At 37.0% G+C, this 19,484-nt stretch overlaps 1 protein-coding gene and 1 long non-coding RNA gene across 6 annotated transcripts; one reads left to right on the top strand and one right to left on the bottom strand.

Moving 5' to 3' along the window:
- The first annotated feature begins 7,768 nt into the window (after positions 1 to 7,768).
- LOC139113261 (transcription factor Clamp) lies at positions 7,769 to 14,280 on the top strand. Of its 5 annotated transcripts, none has more exons than XM_070674280.1 (9): positions 7,769 to 8,717; positions 9,009 to 9,096; positions 9,295 to 9,405; positions 9,495 to 10,131; positions 10,319 to 10,411; positions 10,671 to 10,757; positions 11,928 to 12,086; positions 12,231 to 12,534; positions 12,615 to 14,280. In XM_070674280.1, exons 2-9 carry the CDS (start codon positions 9,028 to 9,030, stop codon positions 12,913 to 12,915), a joined length of 1,761 nt encoding a protein of 586 aa, XP_070530381.1. In that variant the 5' UTR covers positions 7,769 to 8,717; positions 9,009 to 9,027; the 3' UTR covers positions 12,916 to 14,280. The 5 variants fall into 5 exon arrangements, with proteins under 5 accessions (XP_070530381.1, XP_070530380.1, XP_070530383.1 ...); XM_070674279.1 differs by having other exon boundaries at positions 7,771 to 8,717; positions 9,492 to 10,131; XM_070674282.1 differs by lacking the exon at positions 9,009 to 9,096 and having other exon boundaries at positions 7,772 to 8,717; positions 9,492 to 10,131.
- Positions 14,281 to 17,573: 3,293 nt separating this feature from the next.
- Positions 17,574 to 19,425, bottom strand: LOC139113263 (uncharacterized). Its single transcript, XR_011547659.1, has 4 exons — positions 19,194 to 19,425; positions 18,836 to 19,062; positions 18,389 to 18,613; positions 17,574 to 18,204 (listed from the first exon to the last, which is right to left on the bottom strand). It is a non-coding gene; the product is annotated as an uncharacterized lncRNA (long non-coding RNA).
- Positions 19,426 to 19,484: the final 59 nt, after the last annotated feature.

The raw sequence follows: 19,484 nt of genomic DNA, 5'->3' as shown, positions 1-19,484 counted from the left end.
ATGAGGCGTTAAAGCAACTCGGCAAACAATGTTGTATGATCGACTGTGAAATCCAATATCGGTTAGCATGATTAACAATTGTTATCCTGAACTAAACGTATAGCATTTGCAGGACTAGACGGAGACCAAGATTGACGTTATCAATAACGAGATTGTATTGAAACCGCAGCATCGTATTGAGTTCATATGACATGAACAATGAGAATTAGTTTAGAATTTACATTAATCGCCGGGTGTTAAGATGTGAATTGAATTCGGAAGTTAAGCGATGAATCGCATTGTTGGCATATAATTTATATATATTTATTTTTATTATTTTTTTTTTTGTGTTTGCGACAAAGAATTCGTTCTATACCTTCGCTCTATTGCCTTACTCTTCAAGAATAATTAATCACTGTATCTATGACATAATCGTTGCACATTCTTTTGATGTGCGCTTAACTTTTAGCTAAGTTTTAATGAAGAAATGAATAATGAATTTTGTTTGTGATAGCCAATAAAAGTCTGTGAAAATACTTTGCTAATTGCAAATCTTACGTTTTACTTCTAAACGTACCTTCTCTTTCGAATATCATAGTGAGCAACATCCTCGACTGTGCCCTCAACCGCTACAAAAATCATTGCCCCGGCGATGCTATACAGAAGTATGACAACGAATAAAAAAATATGCGTGAACCATCTTTTGCTCCAGGAACTGACCTACATAGCATTTGTATTATCAATTAAAAAATTAATATCCAGTCTCTCCTATAGTATAGCATTGCTTAATTTATTTTATCTTATTTATTCATTAAAAAATAATAGTAATAATATAATTTTATAGCAACACTTCGATTGGTACTTGGTTTTAACGTGCGAGTGTCCCGTTTCCGATATCCACGTACCTTCTCGTAGAGCCAGTAAGCGCTCTTCTCACCCACGCTAAGGCCAGACTTAGTCAGATCCTTGATCCCTTTGAATTGCGTGAAGACGAACTCGCTGGCCCGGTTGCTGTAGAATATCTGCGGCTGGCCGACTGGTGTCATAGGTACCGGCGTTTGCCCGTACGGTGTCGGCACGTAGCCCACACCGGTTGCCGTCTGCGGATAGTATTGTCCAGGAATCGGAAGCAAGATCTTTGGCCTGGGCGGCATCTTTCGCATTCGCGGTGAGCTCGACATGTTTGCAATCGATTTTGCCGTGCGGCTGTCTCAGGTGCAAGGTGAAACACTTAAGCGAAAACACATGTGCTTTGGTACCTCCGCGTTCGTGATCGAACACGATGGTGTTCCCGCGATCGATTCCCCCCGCCCTTTAGCCGTTCAGGATTCACAAGGAGTCACGATGAGAAAGAATTATCCGATACTCTCGTAAAGCGAATCCGAGGAGAGCATTGTTTTTTTCCAGCTGCATTTAAATTCCACCGGGCAGCACTTCACGATTAAATCTTCTACGAAAAACACGATTATAGCGGGAACGATTCAACATGACGACAGTCAACTCCGGTACGTGCGTACGCGATCAGCAGGTATTAAAAATCCACACATGTTTACGGGATAGATCACTCAACGTTTATGCATCCGCGAACAGTTAGCACTACATAAACTCGTCGAATGCATCGGCGACAGGTCTCACTTCGTTCTCTTTTTGTCTCATCTGCTATTTTCCGCAGATCTATGAATTTTATTTGAGCGCAGGTATAAATAGATAGACGGAAGAATGTTGGCAAGCTTCTAAAGTAAGATTCCGTGGAAGAGATTTATCTTGAAAAGCAACCGCAAGTCTCTCCGCGAAATTTACGAAAGAGGTCATTTGCAGCTCCCGAAACGACTTAAACGATCACGAAAATCCATTAATATATCTCTACATAATACGCGCTGATAAAGAATTATAATTCGGTTAAGATGTTGCAATAAGGGAGAAAAGTTGCTGGAGAGCGAATCAAAAGTAATGAACGCTTCAATAAACTTTTATTGAAAAGGTCTCGGTCTTCCATTTGAAATATTAACAGCGAAGTTCATAAAACGTTCCACTTTACAAAATACGCGTTTTCAATTCAACATTATCGATATCTGTTAAGTATTACTACAAACGTTTCAAATGTTATATTTTCTATATATTTTAAATATCACATAAGCTTAAATTGTACTCCGTATAATATTGTAAAAAAATGTAAGTTAATCTAAATTTTAATAGTTTCGAAAATGTCCCTTTGAAACTGTTAAATAGTTTTAGTACTTACAGGAAATGATAAATATCAATTTTAATTTTTTAATTCAATTAACGCGAATGACCACGTGGAATAATATGCTAATCATAGATGCTCAATGATCTTGACCGTGCCAGATATATTGTGATTTCGCGAAATTTCCGCTCCTGTAATTCGAATCCTGATTCCATCTAAAATTATTCGTGGGTCAACGTCCTCGAATGGATTCTAGCAATAGATAGTACGAGAGCGTAATATAGCGCGAATCACTTAACGCAATGGATAACGCGAGAGAATTGTACTCCACAATTCCACCATCGAGTTTAATAGCGATCACGGCGTAATTTCATTTGAAACATTGAAACACGTAGTACGGAAAACAGTTTAAATTCTAAGCGATGATTGTAGCAACGTTCTGGTGTGAAGCATCCTTAAAACATTAAATATCAATAAGCGATAAAGTATGCAAAATGCGTTCAACTAAACATACTATCTGCCACGTACGACACGTGAGCGAAATATCACTCACAGCAATATTTTCGACAGAAAATACCGCTCTCTTCTTGAACTACTTTTATTTTTATTAATGTGCACTAACATTTCAAACTTATTCACATGAAAATTTTTGTAATTTTCACGCAAAATAATCGTATCCATAAAGTCTAACGATTTTCAGATAGATTTAAAGAGATTTATTTTTAAAAAACTAATATTATAACTCTGTTTTACGTGTAACGTCAAAAGTATTTTTTTTTTTTTCACCGAGAAGAAGTTACCAAAAAATGTCTAAGTGTAGAAACAAGGTGATCGTGCGTAAACAATTGTACATGACAGTGCAAAGAGAAATGCATCATTGTGATTTTAATCCGACGAAAGGGTGCGATTGTGCTGACTGACAATGATATGCGTTGAACCAAACACACGAAATCTTACACTTGTGTATCGACAGAAACATAAAAAGAAATATTGTATCACGAAAGCAATTCTTGCCTTTGGGAACTGCTATCGTTGATTTATCACCTGTCTTACCAGTGATGAGCAAATAATCCCGATCTCTTCTAACGATGCAAGCCGATGCTGCCTCTTACTTCTCTATTCGCCCTAGCCCGATCTTTTCGCACGTTACTTTCTCTACGGTACTTTCTACCAAGCCTCCACTTGTTTGTTCCAAAAAATTGCGTTAATCACGAGGCTGCACACCGATCATACCACTTTTTCCTTAAAACAGATCAATGCGAGAAATTTTTACGCGAGAATTTTTAATAAATACCGCTGCATAGCTTTCGAAAATTTTTGCGCACTGCAGCTTCAATGCAATTGCCGTGCGTTATTTTTCGTTTATTTTGTTTCTCTTCATGTTATCTCTCTTCTGGGTGTTTTATTTTTTCTTGCTCTTGCGCTTACAATTAATTTTGCTTTATGACTAAGATTACATCACTCTCTTCACTTCCCCCAGGTAAGTCACTCACGCGAGAAGGTTGAAAATTATTGAGGAAAGCTCGTGTTCCTTGTTGACGAGGGAGATTTCCCTTTCCATTTCCTTAACGCATGTCCTTTCCGACTTCCTACGGCAGTCCGCGCCTCCGTTCGTCATTTGACGCCGATCAGATGAAAGAGGCTCGGAAAATCACACGCTGCCCTTTTCCACATGTGACGGAGGGTAACTCTTCCGCGAAAAGCGGGTCAAACGGTATCAATTCACCCTGTTATTCCGATGAATCTTCTCATTCCCAAAGGATATCACGATAATCTGATAACGCGTGAAAGAATTATTATTTCGAACCCGAGATGCTAAAAGCGTGTAACATTCTGGAGACCGTTTTTCATTCTTTCCGCACACTTTACTGCCTATAAATCCTTGCGTGAGGATAATACGCCACGCGCCTTTTCGAATTCCTCTCTCAATAAATTTCTTTCAATAGTTCATCCAGACCCTCGATAGAATCAAACGTTGCAGCAAGTGGTAATTATAGTCGTTTAATCACGCGCTCTTATCCGAGTTTCTCTCGGAGTAAAAAGGAGAACCTATCGCCAGGTATTATTATAAACGTCTCTCATGTACCTTCGACGGCGGCGTCGCGACGCCAACTGAGGAACACGTTCAACGTCGACTCGGGGTTGCTTTGAAACCGGCGCTACCAGCCACAGGGCCGTACTAGTTGCAAAAAAGCTCGTGAAATTAATGTGTTAACTAAAAATGAATTTTTTTGTATCTTTCTTCCTATCTCTTTCTTTTTTCTCCTCTCTTTTCTTTTTCTTTTTCTTTTTTTTTTTTTCCTCTATCCATCCATTCACCAATCTTCTCGTTCATGTATATAATTATCCAACTATCTCTTTTTTTCCTTCTCTTTTCTGCTATGTTTATCTATTTTTATTAATTAATATTTTTAAAAAATTATATAATTTAATTTTTTTAAGGTACGTTTTGTTAAGTACAATTTCTAAAATGTCTTCTTTTTTTTATCTACGTTTTTGAAAAGTACCAAAGTAGTATGTTCAATTAGCTGGATTAACGAGCGACATTTGATCGTATCGTTTCGTAATGAGGAAAATGGTATCTTATGAACTATGTCTTTCTACATCCCATTTATACGGTATCGATTTCAACTGACTTTCTACTTCAACTAGCTTTGCAGCTTGATTTTACGAGTACCTCTGTACTCACTAATAATTCAGGACACGAAATAAATATTTTAACTCACTTTTGTTAGTTATTATTTTAATTAAATTTAGATAATATTACCCTCGCATTCGTTTATTCATTTAACATTCATTAAAAAGTATTTCTGACTTTCGAAAAATGTTTCTGTAGAAATAATTTGTATATTTGTCACTGAAGAATAATAAAAACTATAAATAAAATAGAACAATTTTTTAACTGCTTATTTTTTACTATACTACAGCAAAAAGATATGCATTATTATACTTCATATATTATTTCGTAAATTTACTTTTCTGTTACTGTATTACAAAAAAATATATATCACGAGAAAAAAAATACCTCGAACTTTTAATTATTCATTATTACAAGATGGTTACTTTTATATGAGAAATTTTTTATTTTGTGATGATTCTTTTATTTTATACGTTTCATACATTTCGTGGAAATAATAGATATTATATTAGTAACGCGTACAAGTACACCTATGTAAATTTCTATGTAATAATTTCGAAGTATTTTTTTCTGTCAAAAAAAAAAAAAAGAAAAACAGAAGCATGATAATTAAATTTATATCTAGAGTTACAATTGACTGGTCATATCCTCTCGACATGACGCAAGAATAACAAATCTTGCTTGTAATATTATCTTATTTTCGAAATAAACGTTCGAAATAGGTCTTAATCACCATCGAGCTTATGCTATCATTTATATTTGCGGAGACAGCCACCGGAAGATGTACGCAAACGCTTACGATATACCTACGTGGATATGTTCCCCAGAGATTTCAGACGAAAATCAGACTAGAGAAAATGAATCATTGTGATTTATAATCGCTGTCATTTTGTAGAAGAAAGAAAGAAAGTGAAGAAAAATTTATTTTTAGAAATAAATGCCCCTAGTATGACTCGAAATACACTTTTATATTCTCTTGAACGTGAATGACATTAATTGAATTGTTTTTATCATAGAAAAATTTGTCGAAGTAATGCAGGCAATTTATACATACATCTGCCATGGAACAGCAGATACATTAGTAACCAAATTTTTTTTTTTTTTTTTTTGCATACCTACGACGATTTTATCGTTCACTTTTATCGGTTTATAAAGTTTTCTCGAATGCGCACTAGGTTTCCTCTAGCCTTTCAACTTTTATTTCCGACACCGATAAAAGAAAACAAATTCGTCAGAAAGAAAGTTTCGTCTCGTTGAGAAAAATCATACGAATGAAACGAAAATTCGATTTTGCGGAATATTACTCGAACGTAGAATTTATCGTTACATTTGTGCAAATACAGAGAACGTTTCAAAAATGCACACTTGAAATGTATTTCAAATACAAATGTGACTAACTCCGTCAAATATTTGTCCAGCGTTCTTTCCTAGCCTAATTTGAATTAGACGGTACTTTTTCTTTTTAAGATAACAATTTTTTTTTTCTTTCCACGTAGAATTATATTTCTATTACAAACGATATCTAGTAAATATATCTTCAATTTGACGGCGCACAACCGCAAAGAATTAATTCTTGAAATATCGAGTGACTCAAAAAATACGCCTGCGATCTCATCCGCCATCGAGACGTCTATTTATAAGTACGCGCTTTTCTCGCCAATTTAATATATTTTATCTTGGAATTCACCGAGAAATTTCTGAACAACAGTTTATATGTGATCAAACATTTCGATTACTAAAAACTTGTCGCACCCCGAAGTTTCAGAAAAAGAAAAGTGAATTGTAAATGATGCGTCCGAAATAGCTACACCTTTCGGGAGCAACATCGGTAAGAGAAAAAAAAAAAAGAAAAAAAAAAGAAAAAGAAAAATGAAGTGTCGTTGACTCCGCGATAAAAATAACGCGAGTTTTGCAGAGTGACACGATTATGTCTCGAAAGCCAAACAAAAGCAAATTTTTTAAAGACCGATTCAGCGCTCTCTTAATTGCGCAAAATTAAGAAAAGTCATCATTGCAAGATTTTGTAAGGTTTATCGCCACGTGAGAAATATACATTGCATTTCAAAAGATACTGACTTCAAGTCTCTTGATTATTTAAAATCGATCGGAAGTCTTCCGCTAATTATCACAATATTCGCGTGCTCGACAAATTACCCAAAATGTTTATACATATAAAAAGAAGTATAGACTCCAAAATCGAACGAACAAAGCAAGGCGACTAACGCCACCTGCCGACGACCCTTATAATTACTTCGAAATAAATTTATAAAATTTGAACTTACGCCAACGCCTCTAGCCGTTAACACGAAGACGTAATTGAACAGGTTGGAACCATGCATGACAAAACTCTATTACCCGATTCATCAAAATCATATAGAACAAAGTACTTCCACGTTCAAATCTCAATGTATAACATGCAAACATAAAGATTGCGAGTACAGAAAACTTACCTAAAGGTGCGAAGTCCTCCATTTCGTCCAGTGTCCGTGATTCCCAGGAAAATAAAGGAACGTCTTTCTTCCACGAGTCCGGCAGGCTTCACTTTTTTGTTTCTTTCACTGGAGCGGCAGATTGGGTCGCGAACGAGTGAACGGTGGTTATTTGCGAGGTATAAAAAGAGCAGCGCGACGCGACGCGTCGCGAGCCGCGAGCCGCGAGCCGGAACTGCCGGAAGCCGGAAGACGAGGACGAACGAGACATGATAGAAGGACCTCCGTGAACGCAGCGTTCGGCCGGGTGCCGCTAACAGCGCTCCGGTCAGCGGCGTGCCAATTGGCGCGTGCAATTGACCTTGACGAGTGCGAGTGGCTGCGTTAACGGCAGGCGGCCGCAAACGCTTCGGAAAAGAGGCACCGCCACGGTAAGTAGAGAGCGAGAGAGAGAGGAGGAAGGGGACAGTGGGGCGTCGTGAGCGCGGGGCAGGGGAGGCACCCAGCGCGCGTTTCGTGTCGCCCATTGTTGTCCTCGTCGCGCGTAATGGCCACCGCGGGCATTCGTTAGCGCGTCGTACGGTACGCCATATCGTATCCCGGCCTAGCTCGAGCGAAAGAAGACGCCGCGAAACGCGTCCGGTCGCGAGACGCCGCGTCCGACGGTTTTTATGCCGCCGCCGATCGAGGGGCGGACGAAGTTGGTGCGAGCGGCCGAGCGAACGAGGAAGCGGGACAGAGCGCGGGTGAAAGGGAGTGACAAGGAGGTAACGACGTACGCGACGAAGAAGGAGCGGCGGCGGCCGCGCGTTTCGTACTCACAGCCGCCGCAACCGCCACCGCGCCGCTCTACGCAGCCGACCATGATTTGCGCGGGCCGACGTTGACAAGCGTGTGTCTACGAAAGTGATCGTTCGCGCGCGCTGAAGACCGCGTGCCAGTGTTGAAGCGTACGAGCGCGTGGCTGGGCGACCCAAGCCAAGCCAAGCGAAGCCAAGCCAAGCGGGCCCGAGCCGAACCGAGCCGAGACGAGCCGGAACGGCGAAGCATCAGCGAACGAAACGGGCAAGCGTACGCCGACCGCCGTGAATTCGGATGACGCGACGTGAGCATCGAAAGCCGCCTTCGTGAGGAAGCGTCCACCGAAGCGAAATCGAACGCCATTGATTTCTCGCGCGCGGCTACAACGGCGCGATAAGCCGAGCGTCGCGCGCGCGGTACGCAACACGGTGGGAAGAGCGCGCTCCCCGCGTCCGCTCTTTCGCCCGTAGATGCTGTACATGTATCGCATCGTGCGCTCCGGCGACGTGCACATCCGCGCGTACTCCACGGCCGCGCGAGCTCGTATTCGTGGTGCCCGCCGCGCGGCAGTCCGCGCCGCCACCGCTGCTTCCACCGCCGCCACCGCCGTCATGGCAACTAGAGGATCATCGGTTACCGCTCGGCAGCCGGACTATTAACCCCGCGGCTCGTCGAACCATTGCACGTGAGTATGTTTATCGCACGTCTGTCTGCCTCTCTTACTCCGGTTCCGCTTTTGGCGCGCGCGCGCGAAATTGCCACCGAGACTTGGCACCGCGCTTTTTTCCTCCTAACGCGTCCACCGCACCTGGGCCCGATCGCGTCCCCTTACACTTTGGTCATGCTTTTGGCCAAAGTGTACTCTTCTCTCGTTATCGTCACCGCTGTAGGGAACCTCTTGCCGGTTGCTTCTCGCATACCTCGCGCGCACTTGCTCAAACCGATAGTTTATAACGACCGCCTATTGATTGTGCAGGGTCAAAGGCAATACATCAATGGCCCTAGAATCAAATGGCAACAACGTGGTGTGGTTGAACACAACCCGTCCTGATCAAATACAGCAGGTATGCGTCGCGCGTGAAGCAACTTAAGACGAGCGAGGGAGCGTGTATGTTTGCGAACAATGACCGAGTAGCTGATCAATCTCATTTTCAAGTATTCAGTATGTGACTTGTGACTCGTGTTTTAAATATTTAAAAATTGCAATGTTATTTATCAGTTGAACTTGATGTAAGGGTTTGATATACTTTTCTGACCAACAGAATCAACCGATCGAGCAGCCATTAAAGTGTTCCATGTTTACTCAAACGGAACAAACTAATAGTTTTACTCAGACGGAACAGAGCAATTCGAGTTACGGAGATCAGAGACAGGTTTGTGATCACTTATTATTTTATAATGAATAAAGAAAGATCCACATTTTTCTTCCTTAGTTATATCAAATGATATATTTTTGCAGCAGCAAACAGCAATGTTTGACCCACAGCAGATTCAGCAGCAGCAAGCTGCTGCTCAGGGTCAACAGTCGCAGCAGCAGCAGACCCAACAGATGTATGTTACATCGGACAAGAAGGAGGACAAGTCTCAGCAGCAGCAACAGACAACTACCACAGAGTTTCCTTCCTCCTTTTACTACAATGTCAACATGTTGCAGAAAGTTCAGACAAACGCAGTGAGCACAATTAGTGCAATCACCGACGACAAAGGTTGTTACCGTTTCGATGTTCAACCTGTCGGTTATAATACATTGCTAAATCAGATGAGCATTGCCGCTGCTAATGCGACTTTCAAGTGCGACATTTGCGGGCTAGTATTCGGTCATATGAGTTTGTTGCAACATCATAAACGGATTCATACCTCGACCCCCAGTAATTTACAGCAGCAACCACAACAGATTGTGGTGCAAACTCCGACAACAGTGACTGTTGCTACCACGCCGGATAGACCGTACACTTGTGACGTTTGTGGAGCGTGTTTTGCATTACCGGGAGAATTAAAAAGTCACAAAACAAACATGCATCAGAAACCTAAGGTGCAAATTTGTGAAGATTGTGGCAGTGAAGACCCATGCGAACATCATCCAACTAAAGTTAAAAAGAGTACGTTTAATTAGTAGTAAACTTTAGTTGTAGTAAATATTCATCTTATAATATGTTGTTAATTTTAACAGAGATACAAATTATAGCATATTTGCTTTAGCTACAATATACATTTCTTTACTCTGATATTACGTACCGACAAATATATGAAAGTTGTTCAATAAAATTAAATAATTTGTTTGTGCAGCTATCAAACCTGGTCATCATCCTGTGAAACGAAGGGGTGTTACCAGTGTCACCAAGTGTCACAAATGCAACGGCACGGGGATTATTTTTATTGGTAAGTATTATTGCTAGCTTTCGGTCGCTGATTGGATATCACCTAACTACCATCGATAAGCCGAAGAAAGATGTTGCTGATAAAGCGTTTTGAAATAGGAGAAAGTTTACGTTACATTTTTATATTAACATAAATTCTATAAGAAATTTCATACGCGATACTGTCCCTGTCAGCAACATTTTATTTACATATTTGGCCCACCCTTACCTTTCATACCTTTCATTGCTATCATGATCGTACATCGGGTGATATATGGTAGGTAAACACGACGAAAAACTAGATTCCGGAATCAGTTCCCTCGCAAAGTGTGGCGGCTGCAAGGCTACAGGCCGCATCGTCATAGGAAGTAAGTCGGATATAATTATCGTCAACACAGAGTATGGGATCTGTTTTGCGATTAGTATGTCTTAGTAATATGTCTGCCTTGGATGGTGACAGTTCAAATTTATTCTCCGTGATAACTTCGGTATTTGCACAATTTTATTGATGCTTGAGTCAACAGCGCGTCCCAACATTTATGATATTATATAAAATATTGAACTTTAAAGAAAAAAATATTGGAATTACACTTTTTTGAACAAATAATTGAAATTATAATTTTTCATCGATTGCGTTATTTCATGAACTCTGATATTCGACGTTTAAAAAATTAATTTAAGTGAGTTAATAAATCAGTTTTAATGCATTTATTAAAAATACTCAATTTTTATTTTGAGTAACTTTTTAATAAATACATAAAATATTCACTAAATTTAAATCTATATTTTTAAACGTCAGATTTGAAATCGTTTTCATTCAATGTTATTTTTTTTTGCATGTATTTTTGTAGATGAAATATATATACATATATATATTTCTATATTCTTTTCTTCTTTTTTATTTTATTATTTCTACGTTAAATGCATTTGCTATCTCAGTTTTTACAAAGTAATTGTAATTATTTTATTTTATTACTCTTTTCTGTTAATTTTTTGTAGAACTGTCGACATCTAAATTTAAGAACAATGGCACAGAATAAAAATCTCCCCTAAGGGACAGTTTTATAAACTTTAATCGCCAAATTTTGATGTTTTCTATATTCAAGATAAACTCGTGTTAAATTTTCGTTTAGCTATTTACGATTCTTTCACTTTATTTCGTGATGTAACTCATTGAAGCTCATGATTTTACCATTTTTTACGAAATACATTGCGTAATAAAGTTAAAACTGCAAAGTTTTATATTATTTGTGGCGTTTGGATTTTATTAGTGCACTAACATTTTTAACAACCTGCATGATCAGATTGTTTCATACAATAATCGCATATTCATTTCAATCATCATTCATTTTGTGACTTCATATTTTATATCCCTTTCTTGAAAATAAGAATAAAAAAGTAAAACATTAATATCATGAAGCGAATTTATATGATGGCATAGATTCGTAGATTTCTCGCGAAACAACTTCGAGCTTATCACTTTTGTAGAACTGGCCCTTTGAGGAAAACTAAAGCCTTGTTTATGCTTTCAATTTCAGGTGGCAAGCAAAACAGTCAAAATCAGGCGGAAAAACCATTTCACTGTAATGTTTGCGATGGTACATTTTCTCGATATTCTTCACTCTGGTCTCATAAAAGACTTCATTCGGGAGACAAACCATTCAAATGTGAAGTCTGTGGTTTAGCTTTTGCAAAAGGTAAGTAAAAATTAAATTACATAAAATATATTTATTTCTATATGTGTATCATATGTTAATTATAATTAAATATATTTGTTATATAGTATATTGAAGCAAATCATAAGTCATAGATTAATTTGTAATTTTATTTTCTTTTACTAGCTGCCTATCTAAAAAATCATGGAAGAGTTCATACAGGCGAAAAACCATTTAAATGCAACGTTTGCGGTATGCAATTTTCACAAAGCCCGCACTTGAAGAATCACGAGCGAATTCATTCCGGCGAACGGCCATATCAGTGTGAAGTTTGCGAAAAAACATTCGCTAGACACTCTACGCTTTGGAATCACAGAAGAATTCACACTGGCGAGAAACCGTACAGGTGTAACATTTGCGGTTCCGCTTTTAATCAAGCCACGCATCTCAAGAATCATGCAAAAGTCCATACCGGTGAAAAACCGCACAGGTAATTTCAGCACCTAAGACTCCGATTATTGAAACAAGTTTACATTCACGCGTACATAAATTAAAACTTTACGTTTTTAGATGTGACATATGCGAGATCGGCTTTTCCGATCGTTTCGCTCTAAAGCGTCACCGTGCGATCCATGAGAAGTATGGTCAGACAGCGCGAAATCAGAATACAAATAACGCGACGAATGCACAGCAAGCCAATGCGAGTAGTCAGCAACAGCAGTCGCAGCAGCAACAGCAACCGCAACAGGCACAACAAGGTCAAGTCGTGGTCGTGAACGCAACCACTCCTGTCACCGTCAGTCAAGGGCAAGGCCAAGTTATACTCGACGAGGTCTACAAGTGTCAGGTGGCCTTCCCAGAGCCTAAATGATTCAGCTAGAGAATACCTTTCAGGAGTTGGTAAAGAGGTTAACTTTTTAACCTTTTTTTTTTTTTAATATTAATCTTGAGAGCAGCAAAATTCATGGATATATGATAGAAAAGATTTTACTCTGAACGAGTCAAGTGAATCTTGCATGAGTGAACGGCGCATCTTTTTTTTTTTCGCGTGTGTGTGTGTACGGGCACTCGAATTCTGTGAAAGACATTTGGTGACTCGATAGATTGGATTTAGATATGGATAAATATTTAAAAATAATAATAAAAAAATATAGACAGAAAGACTTTGCGTGTGAAGCGCGAGTGAAAAATTTCATGGATTGTATTCTTAGAAATTTAATTCGTAATATGCAATTGGACGATTTCCAACCGCCAAGATCAACGAAGTCTTTGTGAAGTAATAGAGAAATACGTCTACCTTTATATTTTGCCATTCGGAAAAGGTGGAAGAACAATTGAATCGTATCGCGGCACATTTCGTATATATTAGTTTTCTAAAATAAAACGAAAAATGTAATTATAATCGTATTATTCTTACATGTGTAATAATCGTTAATTTGTCCATGAGAACAAAATTGCTAGATGTCTTGCCAGTATTTCATGATTTCATGAATGGCATTGTGCAATAGTTCAGACAAATTTTGCGATTAGCCGATGATGATAAAATATACTTTCGAATGATTGTAATAACGGAGGATTGTGGCGACGTGTGTTTCGATAATTATAAGCGCAAGTCTAAAGTATCGAATATTTTTCTCCTTTCTCTTTTTTATTATTTTTTTTTTTTTAATTATTTTTCTTTATAAATTAAATCTAAAATAGTTCAAAAATGTCCAAACCTCGGCCCTTCCAGTTTTCCTCGATATCAGGATGAGGGTAGATAATATGTCAATATTAAAAATTATGTCTATAAGATATTTAAAAAATTTAAATTTAATTTTGACCGCATAAATTATTTTTCTGACAAATGATAAATGCACGAATAAGCATGTAATCGACGAGTAAAGAATTATGTATTATGCCCGGAAAATTTTGTACTTGCGGACAATGTGGAACGGAACGACATCGCGATTTGTGCGAGCCCTCTTCCGTCCAGTCATTCGAGATCAGAAAGCGTCGCATCAACCGAGTTGGTGACAACGATCATGATAAAAAGCGACAAATGAATAATGCGGCATACCTACATAACTCGCTGGGGCTGCAATAATAGTAGCGATATCGACGGGCAAACTAAACCGTTTTATAATTTTAAGAGGCCGCGAACTATATATTATAACTGATGAATAGTTGCTAGTTTGTAACAAATAGCCGAGCTAGATTATATATACATATAAAAATATATATATATATATATATACATTAATTTTTATATCCCCACTTGTTAAAGTGATCCCACACCGTCGCTACTTTTAAGTATCAATGATCACCAAACGAATGGATTGTTCATTGATAGCTCCATACATCTACGATTGGTGACTTGCGTGCTATACAGTATCACACCTTCAAAATTAATTAAATACCTTCCAAAAATGCTCTTATAATTGTTACACAATTTTAAACGTGAATGTTTTCTTTTATCGTTATTTATTTTTGAAAGTTTATCACTAAATTATTATTGAGCAATGTACTATCTTTTCCTTACATACTTTTATCGCTGAAAATAATACGATATCAGTCTACATGCCAAAAAATTCGCCATTTGACTTTCACACGGAATCCGGAATTGGGGATATTTCTGTTTTACTAATTAACTTGTAAAATAAAGGTACGCAATTATATAATTTTACTTTTATGATAGCAATACCTGTTATACAGTATTTTCGATTAGACTAGCAACTTCATGGTTTACCTTTGTGGATCTTCGTCTTCGATATTTCAGGATTAAAATAAAGCCGTCTAAGCCATGATTCATGAGTAATTAAAGTTATACTTCTTTTATCATCACTTTGTGTTGCAACATTGCCACGCTTGTAACTTTTGCGAATTGTAGAAAAAAAAGGTAGATAGTTTTACTACATAATGGCTTAGATAAGCTCCAATAAATACGGTCAAAGACGAAGAAACTAGTGGTGATATACATGCTCGAAATCGAATTGTCAGAAGTCTCAGATTAGATACACTTAAGTTAAAATATGAGTCATAGTATGTAATGTAGTATCATAAATTTTATCATAAAACAATATTTTATTCTCTTTTTATATTGCGAAAGAAAATTTCCGTTTCAAGTCGATATATAAATTCATTTTCGATTATGAAGATGTAAAACAGAATAAAGATAATTTTCGATCTTAATAAGTATATTTTGCGAAGGAGCAATGTTTTTTTTTCTTTTACTCTTAATATTTTGTTTAATAAAAGCCCATCCTAAAACAAGTTTTATTGAAACGGAAACATTTCAGTATTTTGTACATTTATTAAAGTAGGTAATAATTATTTGTTTATAAAGTATTTACTACGATTAACACATGTTCCTTCTTAGCATGGCACGTATTGAAAAAACGAACAACAAATATGAAATCAAAGTTATTTTTAACGTGTAAAAATAATTCTGTGTGACTCGAACTAGACGTTGATAAATTTATTGTGATGGAACATCACGATGACATATTCGACACATAAATATATACTTTTGATAAAAATTTATTATTTACATTTGTTGCTCGTTTATACGTTCCGCATACTATTTTTTTTCCGTAAACAATTTATAACTTTAATAAAAACAGTAATACGCATAGAGTGACAATAAAAAGAAGGACTCGTATGTTTCAGAATTATGTAAAATTAGAAAAAAAAAACAGTATTGTTATACGAGTAACTATTTTTAAATTAGACTCATGTATTTCTTTTTCTTTTCTTTTTTTTTCGAAATATCTCAAACTTCCGTGATTCATCCAATCAAATTGGCAAAAGAAATTATTTTAATCTATTATGTATGTGCGACGATTAATTGATGTTGTTCATCGACATTTCACTATTCTCTCTGAGACGAGTTTTACAAAATCTTCCTTCAATACGAAATATATTCAGCTATATGTATAATAATTACATAAAATACAAACATTGCCAGTTTTATCACATGATAGAAATTTTGACTTTTGATCGAGCACTTGTATATGGAAGGTCAGTTAATTATACATTCACCCACAGATTGCGAAAGTTATGATTAACATATTTGAAAATCGAATAAGAAACCCCTAGTCGGCGTCGCGGAATAACATGATGTAAAACAAAAACAAAAAATTGATAACGACAATATGAATGATATCTCTTTATTATCTCTTCACACGATGCGTCTTTATTTAATATTTATGTAAGACCTATTTTTTGGGAAAGTCTATATTTTAATTATATCGCTAACTCTATCGAAACTGTGATCAGATGGTTAAATTTATGGTAATGACAAAAATAAGCGTCCTCATCAAAACTGGAAGACAAATACTCTTAGAACTGTTCATAAATACTTTACGTTAACGAGTACGCAAACAAAACTCTTTCGACGACACTTTTGTACACTTATACCTTCGAAAAACTTGTTTAAAAAATTGAAAACAGATTGTAGAAATCGCGGGGAACCAGAGCGATGTGAATATAATTTTTAATTATTAAATGCGACTCAGTCTAATTTTAGGCAACTTGTCTAACTCGTCGAGAATTGCTGCAGTAGACACGATGCTGCATCCCAGAATGTGTTTTTTATTATCATGTTAAAAAAAATATTTATATTGTAAGATATTATTTTGCAGATTTATTTGTTCAATAATTTTTAGTTCGCGCGTTCAGATTGCGATTGTGGCGAAGTGAAATAATTCTGCAGTTGTGCAAAGATAGAAGCGATTATGAGCGATGTGTCTTCCAACATCAATTCCATGCTCTGAAATATTTCATATGTGAAAAACTCAGAGCTTCCGTTTGAATCAAAATCGTCTGGAAGCGTCTTCCTCAATCTTAGTATACTCTGATTTATCGAAATTTCACAATTTCGTTGTACATATACATTCGTAAATATTAAGACGCCCCGGAAAATTTTTTTTCACCGCAGTTTTGTCATCGTTCCTGTACATTCATATTGACTATAATTTTATATTGTTAAGGGTCGAGGTTTCGGAATGGTAATTACAAAAATCGTATTGTTTTTTTAACGCTGTAACGTGCGTTTCCGAAAAAGTATCTCATAGAATCCCTAAAATTCATTCAGATACACACATCCGACACTTCCAGCGTAAAACTCTCAATGGCCTGAGAATGTCAACAGTTTTGCGCTTACTGTAATTTTGTATTTATGCAGAGTAGAAGTATTAACGCGCGTCAAGTTTGTACATTTCCATTTGCCGCCGAAGCGTACTATTTTTTTAATTGTAGTATCTTACTGTCCTGTATATCCGGTTCGATGTAATTAACGATCATTTTCACGCATTTATCGTGTATGAATGAAGAAGGTCACACCATGTGCGAATTGATTTGTCACGCCTCGCCGGATTAATTTACGATATATATACATATACCTATCTATAACGATAGTAGTGATTTTTTTAATAATAAATACGTTCCTAATAAATTATCTGTTCTTCATATGTCGTATAAATAAACGTAACGATTGTAAAGGCGATATTCTGATACCGAAGTACTGTGGATATCGTTACCTGATGAGCGACGAAATGTAAATTAGGATTAAACGGCCTCTCGTAAACATAAGAAATATTAAAAAAGCCTTCGGAAGAAAAGTTTGCAATTTTCTAAACTAATCGGCGCGTTTATTACACATATGTGACGATAATGGTTGACTTAACTTTACTTCACTCTACCCAAGAAACATTTTGATAATTGTAAAAAAAAAAAGGGGGGGAAAAAGAAGAATTGTGTCGCGATATCTTTACCAAGTAAAGCGGAAAAAAAACGTTCCATTAGAATGCCATTACTGCGACTTACCTTATATACTTTCTGCTGTTAGTTTTATAAAAACACCGGATGCAATGTCTTCTTTTAATTCCTGCATCTACTTGAATCGCTTAATTTGATTACTTTGTATCGCGTAAGGCGATAATGTACGCAAAAGCATGTATCTGTGACGCGTTACTTTGATGTAAGTTAAAGATCATCTTCTCTCATCACATTTCGTTCCTATTCCTGTTTCTTTCTGTTAATCTATCCCAGTCATGATTCACGATCAGTTCGCAAATGAGAGAAATTTTCTTTTTTTATTTCACCAATCTCGTTTATTGCGCCCACGAGTGCAGTTGAAACTCAGCAGACTCTTGTTTGATGGAATGATATTCTTGTTTGGCTGATAAAAAGAGCGTAAAAGATAGTACAACATTAGCAGTTACTCAAGGGTGACAATTCTTACAAAGATTTTCTTAGAAAATATTTTAAAAACCAAAATAAATTTGAACAATTTAAGAATTATATTAACATTGAAACAAAAGTGCAATTTGTTATCTGAATAACTAAAACATTTTTATACTTACGTCTTTCTAATTCTGATTGAAGAGCCGGTTGCTTCTCAGTTGAATACTTTGTCGTTGAAAATCAATCGAATAAAGATCAATTCCAGGTGACAAAGGGTCTGCCGCAGTTGTGTGCCGATAATTTCGCTTGTGCGTACACAATATTTCGTTTACGATGTAGAAATCGAAGGAGAGATGAAGTTATAAGAAGGACGTCACTTTTAGATTAATCTGCTGTCAATATACCTAGAACGATAATTTTGAATGTAATGTGTATCATACTTGACTATTGCTTAGATAACGTGCAAACCGTACGTAACGAATAAAGGAAACTAGCGCACGATTATATCAGACCTTAGGTGATAACAATAAATAATGCCCGATACGGGCATTTTCATTTTTCAAGGCTCTGGGTGACCTTTTATTTTTGTCGCGTGTGTGCGTGTGTGCCAAGAGAGATATACATACGTGCGTTATTTTATACATTGATTGTGGAGAGATAAAACTTTGTAGAATTCCGAAAGGCCACAATAACCATTTTCAAAGCTATCACTTCATTACAAGACTCGCTTTTTTTATCGAGCTTTATATCGCCGACGAAATTATCAGCCTTTCCACGAAATTAATTCGTTTATTGCGACGGGCGTCTTTATCCGCACACATTGTCTTTAGTTTCTCAACCAGTTGACGTCTTTCTATAAAATTATTAAGTCATTAGTTTTTGCATAATATTGCATCTTAAAATTTCTTTCGTTTTTAACATCGACTTCCACAGCATAGTCCTCACGAAAAAATAACGGAACTCTAATTGTTTCTCAGAACTTACCGACGTGTCACTTGATTTATTTTGTATATTCCGTCGTTTTTATAAATCCGACGGACACACTCTTTATTAAGTCTTCAATAAAGTGCCAATAACAAAACGATGGAGTTATCAATTTAACACAATCGCGTCGCTCTGAAGACCGTCAGTGCGGTTGGAGGTTAAACAAAAAACAACATAATTACACAAATGAAAATCGCCGCGAGTAAAACGCGCCGCGTAAAGTTAGCGGCAGACGAACCTTCCAATTGCGATCTGAAGCATCTGACGCTCCGCTCAACTTCAAACTCTCGG

This window comes from Cardiocondyla obscurior, linkage group LG02 (assembly GCF_019399895.1).
Source record: "Cardiocondyla obscurior isolate alpha-2009 linkage group LG02, Cobs3.1, whole genome shotgun sequence".
In the NCBI taxonomy this organism is placed as follows: Eukaryota; Metazoa; Arthropoda; class Insecta; order Hymenoptera; family Formicidae; genus Cardiocondyla; species Cardiocondyla obscurior.
Note: the sequence above shows the minus strand (reverse complement) of the source record. Positions and strands in the feature narration are given on the sequence as shown.

Excerpts from the sequence above, each read along its gene's own strand:
- LOC139113261 (XM_070674279.1), top strand. The coding sequence starts at position 9,028 with ATGGCCCTAGAATCAAATGGCAACAACGTGGTGTGGTTGAACACAACC. Across the intron at positions 9,406-9,491 it reads GTTACGGAGATCAGAGACAG|CAGCAAACAGCAATGTTTGA; the intron begins GTTTGTGATCAC and ends ATATTTTTGCAG. Across the intron at positions 10,758-11,927 it reads AGGCCGCATCGTCATAGGAA|GTGGCAAGCAAAACAGTCAA; the intron begins GTAAGTCGGATA and ends TTTCAATTTCAG.